This window comes from Rhinatrema bivittatum, chromosome 6 (genome assembly GCF_901001135.1).
Source record: "Rhinatrema bivittatum chromosome 6, aRhiBiv1.1, whole genome shotgun sequence".
Classification (NCBI taxonomy): Eukaryota; Metazoa; Chordata; class Amphibia; order Gymnophiona; family Rhinatrematidae; genus Rhinatrema; species Rhinatrema bivittatum.
Window position 1 is genome coordinate 51,372,210 of NC_042620.1, and position 27,558 is coordinate 51,399,767.

The following is a 27,558-nucleotide window of genomic DNA, read 5'->3' on the forward strand; positions in this document are numbered from 1 at the left end:
TGGGTCCCTCTCGGTCCATCCTGATAGCTTTCCTAGGGGCTGATGCAATATTAAACGCGGAAAGCGGGCGCTGACTTTTCAGCGCCTGCTTTCTTAATGAGCGCATGGCGCCCGCAAGGGTGCGCCATGCTATAAACAAATTAGGGGGTCACGCTAGCAAGGAGGCGCTAGGGTCACTTGCGTGACCCTAGCGCCTCCTTGCTAACACAATCCACAGTTACTGGTGGTCTGCCGGTTATGAACACCGATGCTGATAAACTCGGCATCGGTTTTCATAACGCAGCCAGCCAGTTATTAAAACAGACACCGAGCATATTGCATTGGTCTTCAATGCGGCCGGCTGAGGTTTTTTTTTCTTTTTTTTTTTTTACTTTTAAAGAAGTACAGAAAAGCAATTTTTTCTGCTTTTCTGTACTTTTTTCAATGCGCTCAGCTATTAATGCCTCCTCCAGACAGGCGTTAATAGCTGAGCGATAAATGTGAGTCTGAGACGCACATTTATTTTTTTGCATTTGGAGTGAATGAGTAATAGCACTCATCACATGCAAATGCATGTAAATGAGGCTATCTCATTCACTCCTCGTTGGACGCACGTTAAATAGGCACTAATCCCCCTATTGCATTAGGGGGTGGATTAGCGCCTATTTAACCCATTTCCAACTGCTGGTTATACAGTGCTCGGCTGAGCGCACTGTATTGCATCGTCCCCCTAGTCGGGGTTTTTATTTATCAGTAGGATTCCTTTCTCGGTCGATTACTCTGTAGCGACAGTGCTTCAGTGCCCTCTGCCATCTGTTTTGATTTTGTCACTTTTATTTTGTCCCATCATGGCCACATCTGGTTTTTGGCAATGTCCTCTGTGCCAGAGGACCATATCCATTATGACCCTCATGAGACGTGTTCTCTGCTTGAGGTCATCGTATGACAACTGGGGTTGCCGCTTATGTGTCATCTTCGGCTTGACAAGATGGATCAACTCTTTGGGTCGAGGAAGACTGAGGCATCGGCGGCATTAGCATCGATGATCCTCTCGGTTGCATTGGTGGACACTGTGCCACCGCCAATGTCTGGACTGTCTGTGCCATCAGATTAAGAGCGCTGGAGACCAATCACCGTCAAGTTTCTCCAGGCAGAGGACATCAAGGTCCTCATCGGCCTTTGCACCGGGGAAGGCATCAAGGGAAGCCGAAGAAGCATCAGCACTGGTCCCCATTGATGCATGGTGCCGAGAACGGGGATGCACTGGCACATGTTGTGATGCCCCTGAAACGACCCCGTGGCGAGGAGCACCAGTCCTCCAAAAGTGCCGGGTGGGGGTCCACAGTGGTCTCCACCGGACCCTGATGCTAGTCACCACTTGGCCTCGTGGGTCCAAAGAGTATCAGGCCACTCCTCTTTCCTCCCAGTTGGCATCAGTAAAGTTCGAGAAGGAGTTGGAGCAGTGAGTCTAGCTGATGGTGGAATGGGCAATGCAGGGTATCTGTTCTGTAGCATCGGAGCCAGTACTATCTGTCCCAGAACTGCTGTTGGAGAAACTCAATGTGCTCATTGGTGCGTTACTGATCCAGCTGGAGTCTGTTCCTGGGACCGGAGTCTGTGTATGTTGGAGCTCCACAGCCTCTCCCCCAACTGATATAGTGGTTGTTGCTGTTTCCTCGGAGGAGAAAGTTCCACCCAGGCCGGCAGAGATGAGGCCTGTAGCCCTCCATCCAGCCCTGCTGGTGCCTGAACCTCTGGATGAAGGCAGAGTGCTTAGGGCCCCATCCCCGGTTGCTTACAATGAGGATGAGGGTCCCTATGACCCCTGGGGGGATGATACCATGGAGTCCTTAGAGGGCTTTGATGGTCTTCCCTCAGACCCTTCTCCAGAAGAGCAAAGGAAGTCTCCACCTGAGGACTTAACCTTCGAGGGGTTTTGGAGGGTGGTGATGGAAGCCATCCCATTTCAGTTACTGTCGGAGGAGAATGCCAGGCACAAAATGCTTGTGTTTCTCCAGTTCGTGGAGCTACTAAGGAGATCATGGCAGTCCTGTTACATGATATCCCTAAGTAGTTGCTACTGAGAATATGGGAACACCCCCCTCACAGTACCTCCCTTTAAGATGGCTGACAGGGCCTACCTCATCCAGAAGGCTGCTGGATTTGATAATTGTCAGCTGCTCCACCAGTCAGTGGTGGTTGATTCCGCTCTCAAGAGAGCCAAGCGTTCTTGGACCCATATTCGGACCCATACTCTGCACCCCTGAGGAAGGACCATAGAGCAATAGATGCTCTTGGGAGAAAAGTGTTTTAGGGAGCCATGTTCATTTCTCACATAGCCTCCTATCAGTTCTGCATGAGCCAGTACTTATAGGACATCTGGAAGCAGGTGCAGGAGGTGGCTGAACTTCTGCCTCAGCAGCAGTAGGGAAACCCTCATGTTGCTGGTGCATAAGGGCTTGGAGTGTGAAAAACGCAAGGTCCGAGCAATCTATGATGTTTTTGAAGCGGCATTGAGGGTCTCTGTAGCGGGAATCAGTGCCTGCAGTATGGCTTGGGTCTCGTATCTCTGACCCGAGGTACAGGAATGATTCGCTGATGTGCCGTGTACTGGGGAGAATCTCTACGGAGATAGGGTGAGGGATGCGGTAGCCCAGCTCTGGGACCACCGTGAAACCCTCCAACAACTCTCCACCAGCACTCCGGACCCGTCGTCGTCCTCTAGGATCTCAACGAGATTGGGGCAAGGGAAGTATTTTTCTTTCACCAAATAAAGTACTATCCTCTGCTCCTTGTTCCCGTCCACAGCATCAGGGCTCCCACGTCCATCCCAGGCAGCAGAGACCACCCCCCCCCCCCCCCCAAGCCCCCCAGCCGTCACTTAGTCAACGCCACGGACAGGGTTTTGACTGGGTTGTAGGGAGCGTAGGCCAGTCACCCCTACTCAGGAAGTTGGATCTTCCAGACGGGGGCAGGCTGCGGTTCTTCATGAACCAGTGATGCAGTATAACCTCTGACCAGTGGGTTCTTTCCGTCGTCCGTCAAGAGTACCAATAGAACCTATTGGTTGTCCCACCAAATTGCCCTCTGAGCTTGTTTTGGGGGCTGGTAGCACATCAGAGGAGGTACTGTTAATGGAGCTCTTTTTCCTCTTAAAGCAGTGGTTCTCAACCCTGTCCTGGGGACCCCCCCAGCCAGTCAGGTTTTCAGGATATCCACAATGAATATGCATGAGAGAAAATCTGCATGTTATGGAGGCAGTGTATGCAAATTTTCTCTCATGCATATTCATTGTGGATATCCTGAAAACCTGACTGGCTGGGGGGTCCCCAGGACAGGGTTGAGAACCACTGTCTTAAAGCCATAGAGATCAAGCCTGTCTCACAAGGGCAAAGAGGGCAGCGATTTTACTCCAGGTACTTCCTGATTCCAAAGAAGACAGGAGGACTTCATCCCATCCTAGACCTAAAGGCCTTGAACAGATTTATAAAAAAAAAAAAAAAGTTCAAAATGGTTTCTCTGGGCATCTTGATCCCCCCCTTCTGCAAAAAGGGGACTGGCTATGCTCCCTCAATCTAAAGGACACGTTCATTCACATCAAGATCTTCCCCAGTCACAGGAGGTATCTCCGATTTGTGGTAGGAAAACAGCACTTCCAATACCGGGTGTTGCCGTTCAGGCTAGAATCAGCCCCATGAGTCTTCACAAAAATGCCTGGCCATTTTCTGGAATGCACCTCCGCAGCCTGGTGGGGTGCATGTTTTCCCTTATTTGGACAATTGGATGGTTAAGAACACATCTCAGGCAGGGGCCGTCAGGTCCTTGCGCTTGTCCATGTTGGTGTTGGAGTTGTTAGGGTAGGTCATTAGCTACTCAAAGTCCCATCTCAATCTGCCTCCTCAATTGGACTACATAGGAGCCCTGCTAGACATGGCTCAGGCCAAGGCCTTCCTGCCTAGTCAAAGGGCTGTCATTTTGACAACCATCACAGCAGAGATTCAGCAGGTGTCAGTATGGCACATGTTGAGGCTGTTGGGCCATATGGCTGCAACCATCCATGTCACTCCTTTGGCACAATTACACATGTGTAGAGCCCAATGGGCCCTGAGGTAACAGTGGTGCCAGGCCGTGCAGAACCTCCAGGATTGCCTCCAAGTGACCCAATCTCGCCAGAACTCGTCCTAGCGGTGGGTACTTTCAAATATGGAATGGGGGGATCTCTCTTCGACATTCTCCTACCCAGATTGTCCTAACCACAGATGCATACACCCTGGGCTGTGGAGCTCATGTAGATGGGTTCAGCACCCAGGGTCTCTGGTCTGTTCAGGAAAGCTTTTGTTAAAACAACTTCCTGGAGCTTTGGGCATTCAGGTATGTGCTATGGGCCTTCAGTAATCATCTGTCCAAAAAAGTTCTGATCCAAACCAGCAAGTAGGTAGCGATGTTGTATGTCAGCAAGTAGGGAGGTACAGGATCGTACTTCCTATATCAGGAAGCAGTCCAGATCTGGTCAAGGGTCCTGTCCCACGGGATGGTACTCAGGGCCATGAACCTGGCCAGGGCAGAGAATATGGTAGTGGACAGACTTAGTTGTGCCTTCAGACCTCAGAAGTGGCCCCTGGGATCAGGGAGTGTGCAAACCGGATATTCTGTCTCTGGGGGAGCCCAGGTTTAGATCAATTCATGTTCTTTCAAACAGGAAGGTGTCTCAGTTCTGTGCCCTGTATAGGTCAGATGGCAAACCAGCCTCTGACGACCTTGCCAGTCATTGGGGTAAGGGTCTTCTGTATGCGTATCCTCCGATTCCCTTAGTGGTGAAGACTCTCCTTGAAGGTTTGCGAGGACAGAGGGACTGTGATCCTCATAGCACCTTATTGGCTGAGACAGGTCTGGTTTCCACTCCTATGGGAGTTGTCCATCCAGAGACCAGTTAGTCTGAGGACTTCCCCAAATCTCAACACATAAGATCGAGGCAGATTATAATATCCCAATCTCCAGACCCTGTCGTTCACAGCCTGGATGTTGAGGTTATTTCTGCAACCATTCGAGATGTGTCTTGGGTCCTAGTGGCTTCCAGAAAGCCTTCCACTAGAAAGTCCTATAGATTGAAGTGGAGGAGGTTTTCTGTGTGGTGTGAATAGAATGCCCTATATCCATTCTCCTGCCCCACATAAAAACTGATTACCTTCTACACCTATCAGAATCTGAATAAAAAAAATCCAACTCCATTACAGCTAATCTGAATGCAATTGGCGCATTCCATCATGTTGTAGATGGTACATCCATCTCTATATAGCCTATAGTTGTATGATTCATGAGGGGCCTGCTTCAACTGAGGCCTCCCCTAAGGCTTCCTGCTGTGTCTTGGGACCTTAACATGGTGTTGGCTCAGCTGGTGAAAGCTCCTTTTGAGCCACTGCGCTGCTGTGACCTGAAGTATCTGACCTGGAAGGTCATATTTTTGGTGACTGTCACCTTAGCTCGCACTAAGTTTTATCATGATAGGGTAGTCTTGCGAGACACACACTAAGTTCCTGCCTAAGGTGGTGATGGACTTCCTCCATCTTAACTAGTCCCTCATCCTACCAGTATTCTTTCACAGGCCCCATTTGCACCAAGGTGAATGAGCACTCCACAGTTTGGACTGCAAGCAAGCTTTAGCCTTCTATCTAGAGTGGACAGAAATCCATAGGGACAGTCCACACAACTTTTTTTTCTTTTGATAGGAATAAGTTGGGAATTGCCGTTGTCAAACAGACACTATTCAATTGGCTAGCAGATTGCTTCTCCTTCTGTTATGCCCAGTCGGGACTGCATCTTGGGGGTCATGTCAAGGCTCATTCTGTCAGAGCCATGGCAGAGTCAGTGGCCCACTTGTGAGCAATTCCTATAGAGGAGATCTGCAAGGCTGTGACATGGAGTTCTCTCCATGCATTATCTCACTATTGCTTTGATAGAAATGGCTGGCGCAACAATAGGTTTGGCCAATCTGTCCTCTGGAATCTGTTTGAGGTATAGAACCCAAATATCTCTCGCCTAGGCCCATTGTTTGGATTCAAGCTGTCTCCCTCTGTTATCAACAGCACCATTTTTGTGCCCATTAGCACCTGGTTGGGGGGGTGCCTGTTGGTCCCCTTTTATGTTGGGGAGCAGCCTGTAGCTAGAGATTCAGCCATGTGTGAGGACTACCATCGGTTATTTAGTCTTTCAGATAGACTAGGGGGCACGCCATGAAGTTAGCATATGGCACATTTAAAACTAATCTGAGAAAGTTCTTTTTCACTCAACGCACAATTAAACTCTGGAATTTGTTGCCAGAGGATGTGGTTAGTTCAGTTAGTATAGCTGTGTTTAAAAAAGGATTGGATAAGTTCTTGGAGGAGAAGTCCATTACCTGTTATTAATTAAGTTGACTTAGAAAATAGCCTCTGCTATTACTAGCAACGATAACATGAAATAGACTTAGTTTTTGGGTACTTGCCAGGTTCTTATGGCCTGGATTGGCCACTGTTGGAAACAGGATGCTAGGCTTGATGGATCCATGGTCTGACCCAGTACGGCATGTTCTTACCTGTAACACGTGTTCTCCAAGGACAGCAGGATGTTAGTCATCACGAAACTTGCCTGCCCCCCGCGGAGTCAAGTTTATCCAATTTCTTGATTTATATTTAATTCTGTTATAAGACTGGAAAGGGACCCTGCGTTGCTGCATGGTTTAGGGCATGCTTGACATAAGATTTCTGTGTCGGGGCTTCAAGTCATGTCTCTTGTGTGTGAGGACTAACATCCTGCTGTCCTCTGAGAACACTTGTTACAGGTAAACAACTATGCTGAATAAGACATTAGGAGAGTACTACTCAAACAGGCAACCACAGCATTCTCTGTTTATATGGAAACTGGGTTATAAAAATGTAATTAAAAATTAGTTAGCAGTTTAGATAGCATAGACATAAAAAAAATTTATGGCGTTTGAATTAATGAAATGAAGTTGTAGGTAAAATAACTTTTCTCCCAGGACAAGCAGGATAGTCCTCATATATAAGTGATGTCATTAGGCGGAGCCCTATTACGGAACACTGAGCATGCCCAGCATGCCATGATCCTTGTGTTCACAGGGGTTTCCCTTCAGTCTGTCTTTTTCCGCGCTGCAGTTGCCTCGCGTTTAGGAGCTCTGTGTGTTGTTTTTTTTTTTTCTCACAACTTTTCCTCACGGAAAAACTTGGTTTCCCTACACGGGTCTCCTTTCGCGTACATTTTCATCGACCCTCCGTGAGAACTATTCTGTGTTCTCCGGTCGGTTCCTGTCACCTCACTGTCTGTTCCCCCGAGTTACCAACCGTTTTGCGGCCCTCTTTTTTTCTCTCCCTATGTCTATCACACTCAGTCCACCCCACGATGCCCACGGGTGTCCTTGCTGCGATCTTCCACTGGATTCATCGGGGTTAGAGGGATCAGGGCGTCAACGGTTCCCATTGATGACGTGGAGGCCGCCATCAATCCCGTCGCAGCTACCATCGATACAGTTGGGGCCTCCGTCGACGACACCGTCAATGCCGCCCTCGATATCTCCATCGATGCCTCAGTGCCCTCGACTAACGAAAACTCTCCATACTTTGGGACCTCAACCAGAGCCCCCATGTAATCCGTAGGCGAAAAATGCCAGGAGCAGTAGAGGCATGGTGACCGTCACCGATGCCATCCATGTCATCGGTGGCAGCTTCCTCTGTGCTGGAGAATGACCGGGCAGAGCAGCAAGGGAAACATCGTCACCAGCACGGTGACTGTCAGTCACCGATGCCATCCTGGACATCAGTGGCAGCTTCCTCTGTGCTGGAGAATGACTGGGCCGAGCACCAAGGGAAACATTGTCGCTGGCACCGACAGGGTTCCGCGTTCGGTGCCGGCACAGATACCATATCGGCATTGATGTCCATCAAGCCAGTTGCGAAGATGGCCCAGGTACAAGAGTCTCCATGCTCCTCTGCTCCCGAGGCACCGAGACATTCCCCACAGACACCGGTGCCTGGTACTGAGCCACCACAGATCCATGTGGAAGTGCCAGTAACGCCTAGCCTGCCTCCCCCTGTAGCTACCTATACCAACTCCAGGGAGGAGCTGGACGTCCTTGTCCACCAGGCTGTCCTCTATGCCTTCCGGAATCTACCACCTCAATCGATGCCGGCCCCCATACCTTCACCAACACCAGAGCCATGGATATTAGCACCATTGCGGCACCGCCTCGCTGCCCTCATTGGTACCTTACTAATGACAGCCTAAGTCTTTGACACGGACTCATCTTTCTAAGCCTCCATGGGCCCCTATACCTATCCTGGGATCCTCTAAGGGTGATGGGGACTCTAGTCCCGCTTCGGCACCGATCCCATCGAGACCTTAACCAACCTCCTCTCGGAGTCTTCTCCTCCAGAAAAGTGGAGACGATACCTCCAAATAACATCCCTTTCGACCTGGTCACTAAAGAGGACCAGAAGTTTACGGGAGGGTCTAGGTCGTAAAATCTTCGGGGATCCATGTTGGTGTCACATATTGCTCTTTACCAGCTATGTTTGACACAACACTAAGGGAACCTCACTGCCATAAACGTGACTTTCGAATATGTGATTGCTTTGAAACGTCCTCCTGTTGCCAGCAACAGAACTCAGTGCTAGATGGTGAACCTAGCTTACGGCCCCTGATTTACAGCCCGAAGTCCAAGATAAACTAGCTGATCTGCCATGCACCGCAGATCATCTCTTCATGCACAAAGTCCAGCAGACAATGGCTCAATTGCAAGACCACCGCAAGACCCTGCGACAGCTCTCTACGTTTCTTGCAAATCCTCCCTCCTCTGCTAGAAAACCAGCGAAGAGGGATGCTAGAAGGACCTTTTACCGCTCACACGAGTATTATCCAGTTCCTGTGTGAGACCAACCAGTCCACTTCAAAAAGCACGTACACGTCAACAACTGATATCCAGATCACACCAGCTCCACCAGTTGGGCAGGCTTCTGGATTTTGAAACCTTGCCAGAGAACAGAACAGTCCATCCTACTGAGGACCAGGGCTCAGGACACTGTTTCCCGGACACAGCAAGGCAGAGGATTTTAATCCTGCTTTTTCCTTCTTCCAAGGAAAACAGAGGACCTCTGCCCATCCTGGACCTCAGAAATCTCAACAAAATTCTTCAGAAAGAAAAGTTCAAAATGGTGTCTCTCGGCACCATGCTTCCCTTACTACAACAAGGAGGTTGACTCTATTCTCATGACCTTCAATACGCTTCATAATGAGTCAACAGCATTTTCAATATCAAGTTCTGCCATTCGAACTAGCTTCGACACCCCGTGTATTACACCAAATGCCTAGCAGTGATTGCCGCTTATCTACGAAAAAACAGCATTCACGTGCTTCCTTACCTGGACAACTACCTAATAAGGAGTCATTCCAAACAAGGAGCTCTAAATTCTCTAAGATTCACTATAAATCTACTAAATTTGCTGGGATTTCTGATCAACTACCATAAATCCCATATGGATCTGTCTCACCTCCTTGCCTCCATCGGAGCAGATCTGGGCACTACAATCCAAAAGGCCTTCCTGCCCAACAACCGAGCCAAACATACTATCAAACTGTCCACATCTCTGCGCGCATGCAACATAGCCTCAGCCCATCAAGTCTTCCCATTGCTGGGTGACATGGCTTCCACGGTCCACGTCACTCCTATGGCCAGACTAGCCATGGGAAAAACTCAGTGCACTTTAAAATTCAGTGGCTCTAAACCATTTAACTGCTTTCGTCCTGATCCATGTCACCCATCCAGTAACCAGTTCCTCAGGTGACCTTGGCCACGGTCGCATTCAACTTGGGTTGGGGAGCTCGTATTTACAACCTCCAAACCCATGATTTGTAGACTCCGCTCGATGAACAGTCTCACATCAATTTCCTAGAGCTTCGAGCCATATGGTATGCCCTTTATGCCTTCAAACACTGCCTCTCACACAAAACTGTGTGGATACAGACAGACAACATAGTGGCAATGTGGTACTCAAATAAGCAGGGACGCATAGGCTCTTATCGGTTCTGCCAGGAAACCGCGCAGATCTGGGCCTGGGCCCTTGCACACTCCATGCATCTCCAGGCCACTTAACAGGCATACCGAACTTACTAGCAGACCATCGCAATTGATATCTCTATCCCCATGAGTGGTCTCTGAATCCATGTGTAGCGAGCAAAATCTTCTAAAGCTGAGGTCAATCAACCATCGACCTCTTTGCGTCTGAATTGAACCACAAAGTAGACAGATTCTGCTCCCTACACAGGCAACGAAACGCATTAGCCATGGACGCCTTTGCTCGCCCCTGGAACAAAGGCCCCCTATATATGTCTCCTCCGATTCTGCTCATAGCCAAAAAACTCTCGTGAAGCTACAGCAGGACAGGGGTTTAATGATTCTCATACCCCCGTACTGACCTCGACAAGTATGAATCCATGACTTAATAAGGTGCCGATAACAATTATTAACTAGTTGAATTTTGTTGCGTTTGTTGTATATTAGTTATATCCCTTATTTTTTGGTTGAAAAATTTTTTTCCAGTATAATGCCCAACTCCTTCCAGCCTGTTGCACGAGTTGTCTGCTATTGGCCTGTTGTAATATGAGTCAGCCTGTAGCTTGCTAATCACCCATATGAGAAGACTACCATCCTGCTTGTCCTGGGAGAAAGCAGAGTTGCTTACCTGTAACAGGTGTTCTCCCAGAGCAGCAGGATGTAGTCCTCACGAAACCCACCCGCCACCCCGCGGAGTTGGGACCGCTTAAGTTTTGTTCTTTTATTTTTCGCTCGTAATTTTTTCCTACAACCGAGACTGAAGGGAGACCCTTGTGGACACAGGGATCATGGCATGGTATGCTGGGCATGCTCAGTGTTCCATAATAGGGCTCCGCCTAATGACATCACCCATATATGAGGACTACATCCTGCTGTCCTGAGAGAACACCTGTTACAGGTAAGCAACTCTGCTTTCTTATGTGCAAGGTGGAGTAACCCTAGAAGCTTCTGTAAAACAGTGAGAAAAGAAGTATACATGCCAACATAGCACTTTAGAAATCTATATTGGGTATTTTTTATGTTAATTTTAACATTCTTAAAATTTAAAATACAAGGATGTTAAAAATCGATTAATAGATTCTGAATGTTATATGTATATTGCAATTTTTCTTCAACTAGTCTTTTCTTACTATTGAACAATTATAATATATGCAAGCTCTGAGAGAGGTGGGAGCGAGATTGCTTCAAACTTGTTTAAGCTTTTGTTTTCAAAGCAATAGTTATGAGCAGCTAATTGTCCCAGATTTTTTCCTTTAAAAAATGCCTTTTTGAAGGTCTAATTTTTCTTACACCATTCACCAACAGAACTGCAAAGAATATAATTTCCCCTCTAACACAAAGAAATAGAAAGATATGTTTAAATCTAGTTTTGGAAGTCCTCAGGCTTCTCCTGCTTATTTATCCCTGCCTTTTAATGTGAGTCATCTTGATGCTTTATTGATAGTTGTCAAAAATGGATGCTAGTGTCTTATTCGTCTAGTAGCTGAATACATTCTTTTATTTATTTATAGTCTCTTATATACCGATAGCCGTTTGCACATCATATCGGTTTACATACAACTAAATAATTTTGGGCGTGGCCCTTACAAAGAACAGTTGAAAGACAATTAACAAAATAAATATGAGTGATTATAAATGTGTTAGGAACTAGAACTATATATGGAGTAACTTAAGGTGCTACAATAAGAAAAACTATATAAAATGCAAAGTAGCAACAGTGTATACAGCAACTATAATACAAAATACAAAGAGGAATGGGTTAATACAAGACAGCGTTCTTAAGGGAGGGGGAGTAATGTGCATCACAGGTCAACTACTCGGTTGCCTGTTAAGTATTTTTCGTGGAGACGGGGGCGAAAGGTGGTAGGCTTGACAGAACAACCATGTTTTTAGGGTTTTTTTTAATTTAGGAGTTGACGTCTCAGTGCGTAGATCAGGAGGTAGGGAATTCCATAGGGTGGGGCCGGCAAGGGAAAATGCTCTGCTCATGGTAGAGGAGAGTTTGACTGCTTTAATGGATTGTGTACTGAGGGTTCTTTGTAGGGCAGGGCGGGTAGGTCTAGTGCAAGTGCGAGGGAGGAGAGGGGGGTTGATCCAGTTGAGGTTTACATTATAAATAGGGACCTTCCTTTTCAGTTTTTAATTTATTTTTTCTGGGGATTTCAATGTAATAAAGTCGGTGGAAAAATGACATTTCCACTGATTTTTTTTTTTTCCTGTAATAAAAATAATTTTTTCCACTAATTGTTATCACTTTGAAATTCTCAAGCAAATTAAAATAAAAACTAAAAACGAAGAGTCCTAATTATAAACAAGATGAGTGAGCACAGATGAAAAAAATGTATAAAATCAGATGTTCTCTGTTTCATCATGACCTTGTCACAAATTAGTGACTGCAGAATTCACAGGTTAATAGGAATTCAACAGGAGCCATGATGTGAATGTTTGTAATGACCTATAGAACTGGACTGAGACCATTCTCATTTCACACAGACTACTTGAGCTGGGATTTGAACTGGTATGTTAGAGATGAAAGACTGGTAACAATATGACTGTTCCCCTTAGCTGCCCATCAGATACACAGGTCTATCCAGTAACGAGCGGTAGGAAGAGCTGCGTTAGTGCCCGGCGCACCCGCGGTTGCCGCACGCACAGTGCAGCTCACCTACCGCTCGATCCTGTATGTAAATAGCTTGCAAATGCAAGCTGCGTCTACGAAGCGACCGTGAAGTGTTAGGCCCGCGCAACCCATTTTACTGTATAGAGCGCCTATACAGTAAAATGGAGGCAGGAGAGGTCGCTTTACACTGCCAGTCCCTGCTTCCCTCCTCCCGAAGCAGGGCGCGAAAAGCAGCCTTGCTCCGGGAGGAGGGAAGAAGGGACTGGCAGTGTAAAGCGGCGAAGCGACTTACTTTTTGCAGCCCCTCCGGACATCGGACGACCTCTCCTGACTCCAGCTGCTCGTGAAGATGGACGCCTGCACGGCCGCTGAAGACGTGACGTCACGACGTTTGGCGTCACGGCATGTGATGTCACACCTTCAGCGGCCGTGCAGGCGTCCATCTTCACGAGCAGCTGGAGTCAGGAGAGGTCGTCCGATGTCCGGAGGGGCTGCAAAAGTAAGTCGCTTCGTCGCTTTACACTGTCGCTGAGCGTAGGATTGCCCGTCCTCTCCCCTCTCTCTCTTGCAACTTTTTTTTTCGCTTTTTTTTTGCTTCGGGAGGAGAGGAGAGGACTCGGGCTGCCCCGGAGACCAGTATCCATGGACGCGGCCAGGGCAGGTGAGCGGGGGCTGGGGGAAAGCTTGCCGCCTACCCTTACCCCTGCCTCTAACGCAGGGGTAAGGGTAGGCGGTAAGTTAGCAGGTTAAACGCGCGGCAAAACGGCAGGGTAAAATAGCGATAGTCGGGGCGCGGGTTACTGGATGCTAGGGAATAGCTAATTCGCTCGTTTGCATGCAGTATACATGCCACGTGCGGAAGGGGTTGCCTGGGGATTTTAGGACGCGGTAAGGGTAGGTTAAAGGGGGTTGTGGATTGCAGGAAGGGCTAACGCGGCCGGAAAGTGAGTAGAACGCGGGTTGGGAGCAGGGTAAACGCGGCCGCACTTTACAGGATAGACCTGACAGTGATTATACAATAAACCAGTGGTTCCCAAATCTGTCCTAGTGGACCCCCAGCCAGTAAAGTTTTCAAGATATCCACAGTGAATATACTTGAGATACTTGTATGCTCTAACTCCATTGTATGTAAGTTTTATATCAGGCATATTCACTGTGATCATCCTAAAAATCTGACTGTTGGAACCATCGTAATAAACCTTTACACTTCCACTCTAGACAGCATTTCTGGGTGAGCATAGAATCCCTTGCCAGGCTTGGAGGTAAGTTATTTTCAGTATTATTCCTTAACACCTCTCCTTTTGCTGACAAGGGTCATCACTATAGTGAAAAGTCTTTCCTTCGTTTCCTGAATCAAGTGGATCATTTCTGTGGAACACCTTGACTCCCCTCCCATTCCCTGTCATGCAGGAGATTCAGGCTTGCATCTCATGTACCACAATGCTACAGGGTGAGGCAAGGGGTGAATCTGAAATGAAATGTCTTTGCTTGAAAAAAAGAAAAAAGTCCTACAAGAGAACAAATGAACAGATCTGAAAAAGAAGCAGATGATTTGAGAAATATAAGTAGTATTGCTATTTGAACTGCAGTCCAGAAAAGAAGTGGTTCAGCATTTCTGTTCCCATATTACAGCATGAAATACTGTCCATAATATTGATAGTTAAGGTTTTAAACATGATCCTATATATTAGGTGTATTAATGCACTTTATGAATTAGAATAGAAAACAGGGCTAGAGTTTTATGTCATGGTAGAAAATAGTTTTGGCATATAGTTCTGTGACCAAAAACATTTTACTTTGCTAAGTTTGAGCATAGGATTTCATATGAAAAAATTCTTACAGCCAATAAAACAAAAAGTTATTTTCATTTTTAACATTGTAATTCTTAAATACCCAATGTTACCTCTTGCTTTTGGTCTATCTTTTTAATGTGATCTTTTTCTATTATATACCCATTATTTAGCAGCCAGTGCAGACCTTTGGACAAACAGGAAAAAGGTCAAAGGTACAGTACAATAGACTCTTGCTGGCATGTTTAGGCAATCCTCTGTGCTTGAGGAATTTTTTTGTGAGTCATGCATTCAGTTGAATTATTTCTTTTCAGCAAAAGAGTACCTTTTTATATTTTTATTTAGAGTCCATGTCTGCTTTTCTGCTTTGCCTGTTTATTTTACATGGCTTTTTATGAAAGATAGAAGAGCTTGCTAGTCTTTTTTTATGTTGTGTTGATCTCAGGAATATTCTGTTTGCTGATGCTATTTTGATTTCACAGCTGTGAGTGCTTACTTCCCCTTTGTCAAAGGTACTCATTTTTTATTTTGTTCTTGTTTGAAGATGTGAATTTGAACTGTGGGCTTAAAACAGCTGTTGCGTGCAAGCTAGTTGTTACTTGAACTGTAGTTTTTAATTGCAAATACTTTTCTTTAGTCAAGTTCCAAATTAAAGCTTGTTCGAAGTCTGGCTGTGTGTGAAGAATCTCCTCCTCCTACCACAGCTGAAATATCACAGGATATACAGGTAAAAAAGTCATGCCAATTTTAATCAGCGATCAAAATGACGCCTGTACACTGTTCCAAAAAAGAAACTGTGATATATAGATAAAAAACAGATGATTGTTAGTGAGTCTGCAAATATGCAAATAAAATTAGTGAAAGTGAGATTTAACTTTCTGTTTAAAATATTTTGTTGGTAATGCCATAAAAACTCATTATTGTAACTTCTAATACTGTTTTTTTTAAAACAGCTGTAGGGACCATCTGATAATGATAAACCAACCATCTTCATTGATAAACTGAAGATGGTTTAATTTTTTGCTTGCTCCAAAGGCATGTGTTGTATGAGCTCTAAACTGTTCATCAGCTTCTGGAAGTCCTGATGTTCATGTATTCATCATTTTTGGTTTGGTGAATAAGCTTTTTTATATGTATATGCCGGTTAAAAATAAGGACTTTCAGTTACTAGGATATTAGTGTTTTGCTAGTAACGTAGATTTTGGCAGATTAGCACTTGACCCAATAGTCTGCCTGACTTTTATTTTCCTAAACTGTTCTAAAGATATCTTCTAGCTGTGAGCCATACATGCTTACTCTGACCTAGCTCTGGTTATCATTCCCTATAATTATTTCCACCTTAGCGGGGGTAACATTGTATTGTACCTAAAAATAGTTGACAAATATATGCATAAGTTAGACCAAATTTCACAGCAGATTTACTCTGTTAATAGTAGTGGCGGCGTCTACAGAGATGCATGCATGTTGGGTCCAAATTTTAATCCACTGAAATTTGATGTAGCAATTTTGACCAAATGCCCTTGAAGTAGCAACAAGCACAACATGACGCTATGTTAGGTTGGACTCTCCACTTCAGTATGAACACTTTACTTTCCTCTACACATTAATTTTAGTGCAATGTTGTTTTCCCTCTTTTTTTTTTTTTATTTGCAATTATTCTAAAAGCTTTCAAAAAATGAGCACAGTTGTGGCAAGACTTAATGATTAAACGTAACCAGAAACATGTAAAAGCAACATAAGTGCTTAAGCAAATGCACAGGTGTTATGAACAGTGCTGCCATATAATCCGATTTTCTCTGGCTTAAGTTTGCCTGCAGAGATTGTTTTGGTACTGTTACCTCATCTGGTGGGTTATTCACAGCTTAACCTACCACTTAAATTGTTTCCTAACTTTTATTTTGACTGTTGTACTTTTCATTCTTTGTATGTGGATTTCTGCTTATTACTAACTCTTTGATGTAATATTGATGCTTCTTGATAAGCTGTTGATAAAGACAAATATTGATAAAGCTATATTATATCAAACTTCTATTTGTTCATTTGTATCTGAGTTTGCTATTCAGTTCTTACATCTTGAAGACCAAATTAATGTATGAATGGTTTATGTAGAAATGATGGCAGAAAAGGACCAATGATCCATCCAGTTTGCCCAGCAAGCTTCTTAAGGTAGTAATTGCCACTCTGTGCAGGATACTCCTTTGTTTCTCTTAAGGGCAATAACTGCCGCTCCAAGCATTTATCCCCAAGCCTTTTGATAACCCATAAAAATGGTAGCTAGCAAAATATTTTACTGGGTGATGAGCTTTCTTGAAAATTCAGACAGTGCTGCGTGACGTGCTTTGCTTATGGACTTAGCTATAGAAGCAGTCTTGTGCTTTTTACCTTATGTCTGCATATCAGTACTCCACACCGTAGAAGATGCATTGGTATGTCAGAAACTAAATCAAAATCTTATTGAGAGATTGGTATTTTGTAAGCCTCAAGCAGTATTTGACTGCAGCTTTTTTGATTTGATTTAAAAACCTGGCACCAGTTTTAGATTTAATGTATCTTTAATATAGTGGAAAGGGTTATGTCTTTGGTTCCAGCCTATGAAACAACCATTGCTTCTGGTGAAAATTGGAGAAACCTATCTGGTTCTCAAAGGAGGTGGCTAATAAAGTAAAAATAAAAAGAACAGTGTTCAAGAAATATAAAGGATCCCAAAAATGAGGAATATGGGGAAGAATATGTGGCTAAACTGAGAGTCGAAAAAAGCAATCAGGAAAGCAAAAAGTCTGGCGGAAGAAAGGATTGCCAAAGAGGTTAAAGAGAGGTGACAGATCTTTTTTCAGATACATCAAACAAAGGAGAGAGGTCCAAAATGGTATAGTGAAACTGAAAGGTGAAAAGGATCAATGTGTGGAAAGGGACAAAGAAAAGGTGGAAATATTAAAAAATACTTCAGTTCAGTGTTCACTAAGGAAGACGCTGGAGAAGGACAGTCGCTGGTTAACAAGCCTGGGGGTGGGGGGGGGGGGCGGATTTAACTAAACCCAGCTTATTGAACAGAATGTATGGAAAGAGATAGGAAGACTGAAAGGGAGAAAGCCATGAGGCCTGATGAGATTCATCCGAGGATACGAAGGGAGCTCGGAGATGTGCTCGAGGGTCCACTGAGTGACCTGTTTAATAGCTCCCTGGAAGCGGGAGAGTTGCCGAGTGACTGGAGATCAGTGGTGGTCCCGCTTCAAAAGAGTGGGAGCAGAGAGGAGGATGGAAATTACAAGCCGGTTAGCCTCACTTGGTGGTGGGAAAATTAATGGAGATTCTACTGAAAGAAAGAATAGTGAACTACCTACATAATGGTGGCTTGTTTAATCTGTGACAGCAAGGAGTCACCAGGGGAAGGTCCTGTCAGACGAATCTGATTGATTTCTTTGATTGGGTGACTAGAGAATTGGAGCAGGAAAGAGCACTCAATGTGATTTACTTGGATTTTAGTAAAGGTCCCACATAGAAGACTTAGTGAACAAAATGAGAATCTTGGGAGTGAGCACCAAGATGGTGGCATGGATTACAAACTAGTTGATGGGTAGAAGACAGCGTGTGATGGTAAATGGAGTCTACTCTGAAGAGAGAATGGTGTTAAATGGAGCACCGCAGGGATTGGTGTTGGGACCGGTTCTGTTCAACGTCTTTGTGAGCAACATTGCGGAAGGGATAGAAGGTAAAGTTTGTCTGCTTGCAGATGATACTGAGATCTGCAATAGAGTGGACCCGCCGGAAGGAGTGGAGAGAATGAGATGTGATTTAAGGATCTTGAACAGTGGCCAAAGATATGGCACCGGGATTTAATTCCAAGAAGTGTAGAGTCATGCATCTGGGATGCAGGAATCCAAAGGAACTGTATGCGATGGGGGGGGTGAAGGGCTGCTGTGCACGGCACAGGAGAGAGACCTTGGGGTGATAGTGTCTAGTGATCTAAAGATGGCAAAGCAAAGTGATATGGCGATAGCTAAAGCTAGAAGAATGCTGGGCTGCATAGAGAGAGGAATATCTAGTAAGAAAAAGGAAGTGATAATCCCCTTGTACAGGTTCTTGGTGAGGCCTCACCTGGATTACTGTGTTCAGTTCTGGAGACCATATCGCAAAAGGGACAGAGACAGGTTGGAGGCGGTCCAGAGAAGGGTGACCAAAACGGTGGGAGATCTCCATCAAATGACTTGTGAGGAGAGGTTGATGGGCCTAAATATGTATACCTTGGAGGAGCAGAGGAGATATGATAGACCCTCAGATACTTGAAAAGTTTTAATGATGCACGATCAACAACAAACCTTTTCCTCTGGAAAGAAATCAATAAAACTAAGGGTCATGAAATGAAACTCCAGGGAGGCTGACTCAGTCAATGTCAGGAAATATTTGCCCTGCCAGAGAACATGGTAAAGACAAAAACAGTGCAAGATTTCAGAAGGGCATGGGATAAACACTGGATCCCTAAAGGCAAGGGGGAAAGGAATGAAGTAAGAGGCATGGGGGTAACTTGCTGGTGTGGCGGATACTACCCTTAACAAATAAGCCTTCATATTGTTGATGCAACTCCATCATTGCTCACTGCTTCAACAGCAGGGAGAAATGGGGAAAAGAGGAATTGGATTCAGCCAACAAGGACATTGAACTGTAAAGACTGGGAAAACAAATAAGCATGGGGGTAATTTGCCTGATACTACACTTGTGACACAACTCCAACATTGCTCTCTGCTTCAACGGCAGGGAGGGAAGGAAATTGGACTCAAATAGTAACCAACAAGAGCTCTGACCTTGGCGATCTGAGTAATTGATAAGTATGGGAAACTGATAACTTTGGGAGCTTGCTGGGCAGACAGGATGAGCCATTAGGGCCTTTTCTGCCAACACTTCTAGGTTTGTATGTGTTTTCATTGTATTTTCCCATTTGATTACTGACTTTCTGTGCCACGGTCTCCCTTCCTCCCAGCCAGTGCCTCAGTAGGGGCGGCATGGTAATTTTTTCTCCTTCCACGCTGTCAATTCCCAGTAGTATCATTCATTGGTAGCCGCCGGCTCTTTTTTAATGACGATATCTGGTTTTCACCGGTGCCCGCGGACCATGTCTGTCATAGATCTACACAAGCTCTGTATTCTCTGCCTGGGGACAAGGCACAACATCCGAGGGTGGTGTTTTTGCAATCAAATGACCCCCAAAGGCCATCGTACTTGTCTGGACAAGTACGATGGCCTTTGGGGCCATTGACTCTGGCGTCAGGACATATATGCCGAAGGGCCGCGAGGAGCCGATGGACACACAACCTTCACTGTCCACTTCCCCTCTGGGGCTCTCTCGGGAAAGAGGTGCCAGAGATAGGGTGTCATCCTATTCCAGGACGTCAGGATCCTCTCAATCTTCCTTGGTTCTGGGGAAAGACTGGGCCAAGCACCGTGGGAAATCCCCAGAAGCGTCACAGTCATCGCACGGCACTGGGCTCATGTTGGCACCGGCAGCCACAGTGAATCCTCTGAAGCGACCCTGCTGGAGTCCCAGGCATTCCCCACCAATACCGGTACCAGGCACCAATCTCCTTCAGGGATGCAAGGGAATTCTGGTGACACCTTCTTTCTCCTCCATCCATTCTGTCTCTTATGGATTTTCAAGAGGAGCTGGACCGCAGAGTGCAGCTGGTGGTAATCCGAGCCCTGCAGGGCATCGAACTGCCAACTCCACCAGCGATTCCACCGGTGCCAGAGCAGGCACCTATGATGTTGGCACTGCTGCTGGAATGCCTCAATGTCCTCCTCTGAGTCTTGCCTACGTAACAGCTGCCGGTACCCAGGGGTTCTTTGATACCCCAGCAGCTATCGGTGCCTCCTCTGTCCGGGGCGTTCCCATCGAGGATTCCTTCAAGGAGGATGGGTTGGCGCGCGGCCCATGGCACCATCAGGGTCCTTGGTACCGTGCCCAGTTATCTGGTCAGGTTCCTGGTCCCTCAGGGCCTCAGTACCCACAGTGCCTGTGATGTGTTCGGTGCCCAGGCAGAGGAGTCTGGGCAAGGGCCCGCCATAGGGGTCCTCAGAGTATTCCTCTAATGGTTCGGATGATCTCCCCTTGGACCCATCTCCTCCAGAGGAGAGGCGCCGGTCCCCACCGAGAGGACCTGACCTTGTGTTCTTTGTCCGGGCCATGGCGGAAGCCATTGCTTTCCAGCTCCAACAGGGGAAGATGAACGACATAAGATTCCGGAGGTCCTCCAGTTTGATGCCCCAAAGGAGGTGGTGGCTGTTCCCATCCATGATATTTTTTAAGGAGTTACTCCTTCAGATCTGGGAGCACCCCATATCTGTTCCTCCGGTAAAGTGGAAAATAGATGCAGTCTGTTTAGTACAGCAGGTTTTGAGTTTTGAGAGATTTCAGCTCCCATATCAGTTGTGGTAGAGTCAGTCCTCAAGAAGGCCAAGTGTTCCTGCACCCACACTTCTGTGCCTCCGAGTCGGGAACACAGAGCATTGGACGCCTTGGGTAGGAAGGTGTTCCAGGGCACTCTGTTGATAGCTCTTATTGCTTCCTACCAGCTGTACATGACCCAGTATACTTGGAACCTTTCGAAGCAGGTTCAGGAGTTGTCCATGTGCCTCCCCCAGCAGCAGCAGAATGCCTTTTTGGCAGTCACCCAGCAGGTCCTGGAGTGTGGTAAAAATGAGGTGCGGTACACTTATGATGTGTTTGAGATGGTGGTTAGGGTGGCAGCAGTGGGCATTGGCACCCAAAGGATGGTGTGGCTTTGAGCCTCTGATCTCCAACTGTAGGTCTAGGAAAAGCTCACAGACCTGCCCTGTACTGGCAAGTACCTATTTGGGGATAAGGTGCGGGATGCTGTGACTCAGTTGAAAGATCACCATGAGACCCTTCAGCATTTCTCAGCTAGTTCGTTGGACTCCCCGTACTCCGCCAGGAAGTCTTTCTGTCAGGGACCCAGAAGGTCCTTCTATTGCCAGAAGAAATACTACCCTCCTTGCCTCATGTGTGCTCGAACTCCCGGGCTGCTCTAGGCAACAGCAGAGCCCCGCCATGGGGTTTTGACTGGATGTGGGGGGAAGCATAAGCCAGTTCTCTGAATCCTCCAATCTGAGGTCGGCTGTGGTCCTTTGTGGACCGCTGGGCCCAGGTTACCTCAGACCAGTGGGATTCTAACCATCGTTCGCTGAGGGTACAAGTTGATCTTCTTGGATGTCCCAGCACTCTCTCCTCTGCGCCCATCTTGGGGGTCTGTTCTCCAATCAGGAACTTCTCTTGATGAAGCTCTCCGTCCTTGTAATGGCCAGAGCAGTTGAGCCCGTACCATTGCAGCAGCAGGGGCGGGGGTTCTACTCCCACTATTTCCTGATTCCAAAGAGAACAGGTGAACTCGTTCCCATTTTGGATCTGAGAGCCTTGAACAAATTTCTCCAAATGAAAAGTTCAAAATGTTTCGCTGGGCACCCTGATTTCCCCTCCTGCAAAGAGGGGACTAGCTTTGCTCCCTCAATCTGATACACATGCCCACATCGAGATCTTCCCCAGTCACAGGAAGTATCTACAGTTCCTCTTGGGCGAGAGGCACTTCCAGTATAGGGTATTGCCGTTCGGTCTCACTTTGGCCCTTTGGGTCTTCACCAAGTGTCTGGCAGTGGTGGGTGCGCACCTCCGCAGGCTTGGGAGTGGAAGTGTCCCTACTTGGACGATTGGCTGGTCAGGAGTGCCACCTAGGAGGGGGGTCTTCACTCCCTGAGCTTGACCATGCAGGTGCTGGAGTCCCTTGGGTTTGTCATCAACTACCCTAAGTTCCATCACACCCCATCACCTTGGTTGAGCTTTATTGGTGCCTTGCTGGAAACGGCTCAGGCCTGGGCTTATCTGCCTCGCGATTAGGCGCTTGCTCTGGCGACTTTGGAGAGTCTGATCCTCCGAAGCTGGGAGGTCTCGGCCCGCCTCTTGCTTCGCCTTCTGGACCACATGACCGCATCTGTCCATGTTACTCCCCTGGCCCACTTGCATATGCGCGGGACTCAGTGGACCCTGCAGTCTCAGTGGCGACAAGCCACCCAGGACCTCAGTGTGTGCATCCGCATCATGCAGCCTCTTCAGACTTCCTTGTCCTGGTGGGAGAGTCTACCCCATCTGGAGCAGGGGGTTCCTTTTGAGTCTTCCCCTACCCAAGTTGTGCTTACCATGGATGCATCCACCCTGGGCTGGGGCATGCATGTGGACAGCTTCCACATGCAAAGTCTGTGGTCTGCTCAGGAAGCGCAGTGCCAAATCAACTTTCTGGAGCTGCAGGTGATCCACTACGCTCTCTGGGCGTTCTGGGATCGCTTATCCAGCAAGATGGTCCTGATCCAAACTGACAGGTAGCTATGTGGTATATTAACAAGCAGGGAGGCACAGGGTCATTCCTCCTGTGTCGGGAGGCTGTTCAAATTTGGTCATGGGCGCAATCCCAGGGCACTCTTCACAGAGCCATGTACCTGGCCAGGTGGGAGAATGTGGTGGCGGACCGGCTGAGTTGAGCATTTCATCTCCACATCGCATCTTCCGTCTTTGGGGGATCCCGGATGTGGACCTCTTCGCCTCCCCCTGCAACAGCAAAGTGAGGCATTTCTGCTCTCTGTACAGGAGGGATGGCAAACTAGCTTCGGATGCCTTTGCCCACCATTGGGGCAAGGGCCTTCTGTATGCATATCCTCAGCTTTTCCTGGTGATGAAGACTCTCCTGAAGCTCCGGCAGGACAGGGGGACCATGATTCTCATTCCCCCTCGTTGGCCGAGGCAAGTCTTTAAAATCATGAGGTCTTGAATGAGTAGATGTGACTTGGTTATTTACACTTTCGGGTAATAGAAGGACTAGGGGGCACTCCATGAAGTTAGCAAGTAGTACATTTAAGACTAATCGGAGAAAATTCTTTTTTACTCAACACACAATTAAGCTTTGGAATTTGTTGCCAGAGGATGTGGTTGGTGCAGTTAGTGTAGCTGGGTTTTAAAAGGGTTTGGATAAGTTCTTGGAGGAGAAGTCCATTAACTGCTATTAGTCAAGTTGACTTAGGGAATGGCCTCTGCTATTACTGGCATCAGTAGCATGGGATCTTCTTGGTGTTTGGGTACATGCCAGGTTCTTGTAGCCTGGTTTGGCCTTTGTTGGAAACAGGATGCTGGGCTTGATGGACCCTTAGTCCGACCCAGCATGGCAATTATGTTCGTATATCTGGTTCCCGCTCCTATGGGTCTGTCAGAGAACTGATTGGCCTAGGGATCTCCCCCGGCCTGATCACGCAGGATTAGGGCAGGCTGCGCCATCCAGACCTCAGGGTGTTGTCTCTGACAGCCTGTATGTTGAAAGGCTAGTTCTCCAGCCCCTTGACTTCTCTGACAACGTATCTCGGATCCTGGTAGCTTCCAGGAAGCCTTCCACCAGGAAGTCTTATAGCCTGAGGCAGAAGAGGTTTTTCATCTGGTGCAAGGACCGTGGCTTGGATCTGTGTTGCTCCACTCTGAAGTTGCTCGACTATTTGTTGCACTTTACGGATGCTGGTTTAAGGACCAACTCAGAGTACACCTGAGCGCCGTTGGTGCTTATCACCAGGGTGTTGATGGTTCGCCCTTCTCTGTACGGCCCATAGTGGGTGGTTTATGCGGGGTTTGCTTCAGCTGAAGCCTCCCCTTTGGCCTCCTGTTGTACTCTGGGACCTCAGTATGGTGTTGGCTTGGCTCCTGCGAGATCCTTTCGAGCCTCTGCACTCCTGTGATCTGAAATACCTGACCTGGAAGATTATCTTCGTGGTTGAAGTCACTTCAATGCACAGGGTCAGTGAACTTCAGGCGTTGGTGACGTATCTACCCTATATGAAATTATTTCATGATAGAGTAAGTACGCAATACCTACCTAAGGTGTTGACTGATTTTCATCTTAATCAGTCAATCATTCTGCCCACCTTTTTTTCCCAGGCTTCACTCGGACCAGGGCGAATGGGCTCTACACAGCTTGGATTGCAAGAGGGCCTTAGCTTACTAACTTGAATGGACAGCAGGACACAAGCAATCTATGTAGCTCTTCATCTCATTCAGCAAGAATAGATCGGGTTACTAAGCAAATGCTGTCAAACTGGCTGGCGGATTGCATTTCCTTCTGCCTTGCTCAGGCAGGCCTTTAGCTTGGAGGCCATGTAAAGGCTCACTTGTTCAGAGCTATGGCGGTTTTGGCGGCCCACTTGTTCCCGTAGCAGAGATCTGCAAGGCTGCGATGTGGAGTTCCCTCCATACTTTCGCCGCCTTTTACTGCTTGGACAAGGATGGCCGACACGACAGCAGCTTCGCCCAGTCGGTCCTTCAGAATCTTTTTCAGCTGTAGAACCCAACTCTTGGGTTCTACAGCTGAAAAAGGCCTAAGGCCCTTTTTTTCGGGTTCAGTCTGTCTCCCTCTGTTACCAGCTGCACCTGTTGTACCCGTTGGCATCTGGTTAGGTGCTTGTTGGTCTTACCTGTTGTTCAGGGACAGCCTGTAGCTATACATTCAACCATGTGTGAGGACTACCATCCTGCTTGTCCTAGGAGAAAGCAAATTTGCTTACCTGTAACAGGTGTTCTCCTAGGACAGCAGGATGTTAGTCCTCAAACTCACCCGCCACACCATGGGGTTGGGTTTCCACAATATTTGTTGTTTGTTTTGTTAGTAATTCTATGTTACGAGACTGAAGAGGGACCCTGCGTGGACACGTGGGTAGTGGCATACTTTGACATAAATTTCCCTTGCCGGGCTCCATCTGATGATTATGCCCATGTGTGAGGACTAATATCCTGCTGTCCTAGGAGAATACCTGTTACAGGTAAGCAAATTTGCTTTCTGAACAGGAAATGACTTGAGTGTATTAATCAGCATCCTCTGTCTCCCCTAGTAATTTAGGTGACTTTATTGTCGGGAGGGACAGAATAGACCGTGCACGGGTCTTCAAAGTAATAGTACTTTCGGTAATGTTACCACACATAACATTGCTGAAAGTACTCCCTCCCGATACAGCCTTCTGCGAAACACGTCCCCCATCGGGGGACCGATGCTACTGTCATTATAAATGAACTTTAATCTCTTCTGAACGGTTGACTGCCTGCCTAATTTAATGAACAATAATAAATAGCTTTTCTACTAAGGCATTTTTATCTGCAGATGAATGTTTCATTTAATAATTTATTTTACACATGTTTTTCTAGATTAAAGGACTGAAGTAAAAATGAAAAATATAACGAAACAAGGATATCTCATAAGCAAGCTTTAAAGACTTATTTGATTTTGTACCTGTTAAAGGGTTACGTTTTTAGCTACAAACTTGGATGTCATTTAAATTTGTACTGTTATGACCCTCATTGTGAATTGTGTGGTTGGGGAAACTATTTATTTTGCCGAAGTTGCATTTTTTAAAAAGTTGCTAATTGAGAAAAATAACTTCTAATAAGAAAGCATAAAGCATCTGTAAGTGTTCCTTTGAAATTTCAGATTGCCTACTGTAGTTTAACAACTTAGCGCTACCCCTAACACCAACTCAGGCTTAACTCTGTAAACACTTAGAGGGTCCTACCAAACACTACCCAGGCCTGCCTGCACTGGCAGCATCCCACCTGCCAACTGGGTTCCCACATGCCTCTGGGCAAGTACCATGCTTGCAAACCTGTTCCCTGGTGGTTTCTACCGAAGATGAACCCTCACATAGCCCAAGGGTAGAGACCTTTGTTTTCAGTTTTTATTTTATTTTTTGAGGAATTTGTGTTTGTTATAACAAAAATGAGGAACAAATCACTTAGGTCCATATTCAGTAAGCCAGCGAGTGGACAAGTTATCCAGCTAAAGTTAGCCAAATAACTTATCCCTAATTTTAAGCAGGATAAATGTCCCACAATATATACTCGCCTAAAGTCATCCGCCTACCTGTAGCCGGATTACTTTAAACCTAGCCGACCAGCTTTTGAATATAGCAGATTAGTTATAAAGTTATCCAGCTTTATGTGACCAGGTAACCAGCCACTTAACTTGATATCCTCAAAAGCTATCAGGTTAAGTGGCAGTCCTATAGAAGAAAATCACCTCAGGCTTCCTGGCCTGATTCTCAGCCCCCCCCCCCCCCCCCAAATCAAATTTAATAAACTCCTACTGGCTACTCCCCACTCTACCCCCCAAATCTCCTCCTAAATACGTTTCTTGGTGCCAGCACTCAAGTCCTTCCCCCTCCCTCTCCAGGAAGACAAATCTAAAAAAAAAATTCTATCTCACCACCCTCCAACTCTCCCATCCACCCAGTACCTGAAAATGGCCCAGTTGCTGAGCAGTTGTATTGATAGCTTATGCTTCCAACGTGGCTATTCAGAACTACGCTGGCAGCACCTGGGATAACCGCATACTTTGATCCCTTGGTCACATAAGGGGGTTACTGGTTAGGTGAGAGAGCTTATGGGGGGAGCAGGGTTGGAGGGGTGGTGAGGTAGAATTTTTTTATGATGATTGGATGTAGTCGTTAATAGAAGGGGTTTAGCTCTTCAATATTTGCTATATAGAATCTTCCAGAAGGAAAATTGACAAATATTTTAGGCTGGAGACTATAGAGCTGGAGCTTAATAGTCCTGAGGACTGGTTAGCACAGAGGCTTAGATTATTTAGGTCTTACTAGTATATCTGATTACAATAAGAAATCATTCTTAGTATACTATCAATCTTCTGTATGAAGAATCCAGATGTTAAGCTGACGTTTCCAAGCTTTGTAAACTTTTCTTTCATCTAAATACTGTTATACTTTCTTACTGTGTTCTTTTTGTATGATACAATAAAAATACACATTTATTATAAGCCACCTTGGGCAGTTTGTGTAGAGCAGAGGTGCTCAAACGGCCCTCCCTGCCAGTCAGGTTTTCAGGATATCCTTAATGAATATGCATGAGATGCATTTGCACGCACCACCTCCTGTATATGCAAATATTTCTCATGCATATTTATTAGGGATATCCTGAAAACCTGATTGGCTGGGGGGCCCGTGGGACTGGTTTGAGCACCCCTGGTGTA

General features: G+C 46.5%; 1 protein-coding gene across 11 annotated transcripts in view; it reads left to right on the forward strand.

The window, feature by feature from the left end:
- The window catches only part of R3HDM1 (R3H domain containing 1), a 476,151-nt gene that overhangs the window by 132,005 nt on the left and 316,588 nt on the right, over window positions 1-27,558 (forward strand). For 9 of the 11 annotated variants that reach the window (XM_029605380.1, XM_029605381.1, XM_029605379.1 and 6 more), the window contains 2 exons: window positions 14,665-14,706; window positions 15,129-15,218. The exons of the other annotated variants lie outside the window; for them this stretch is intronic. In XM_029605380.1, the coding sequence (XP_029461240.1) occupies window positions 14,665-14,706; window positions 15,129-15,218 (132 nt within the window). The remainder of the gene's footprint in view (window positions 1-14,664; window positions 14,707-15,128; window positions 15,219-27,558) is intronic. 11 annotated transcript variants of the gene reach the window in all.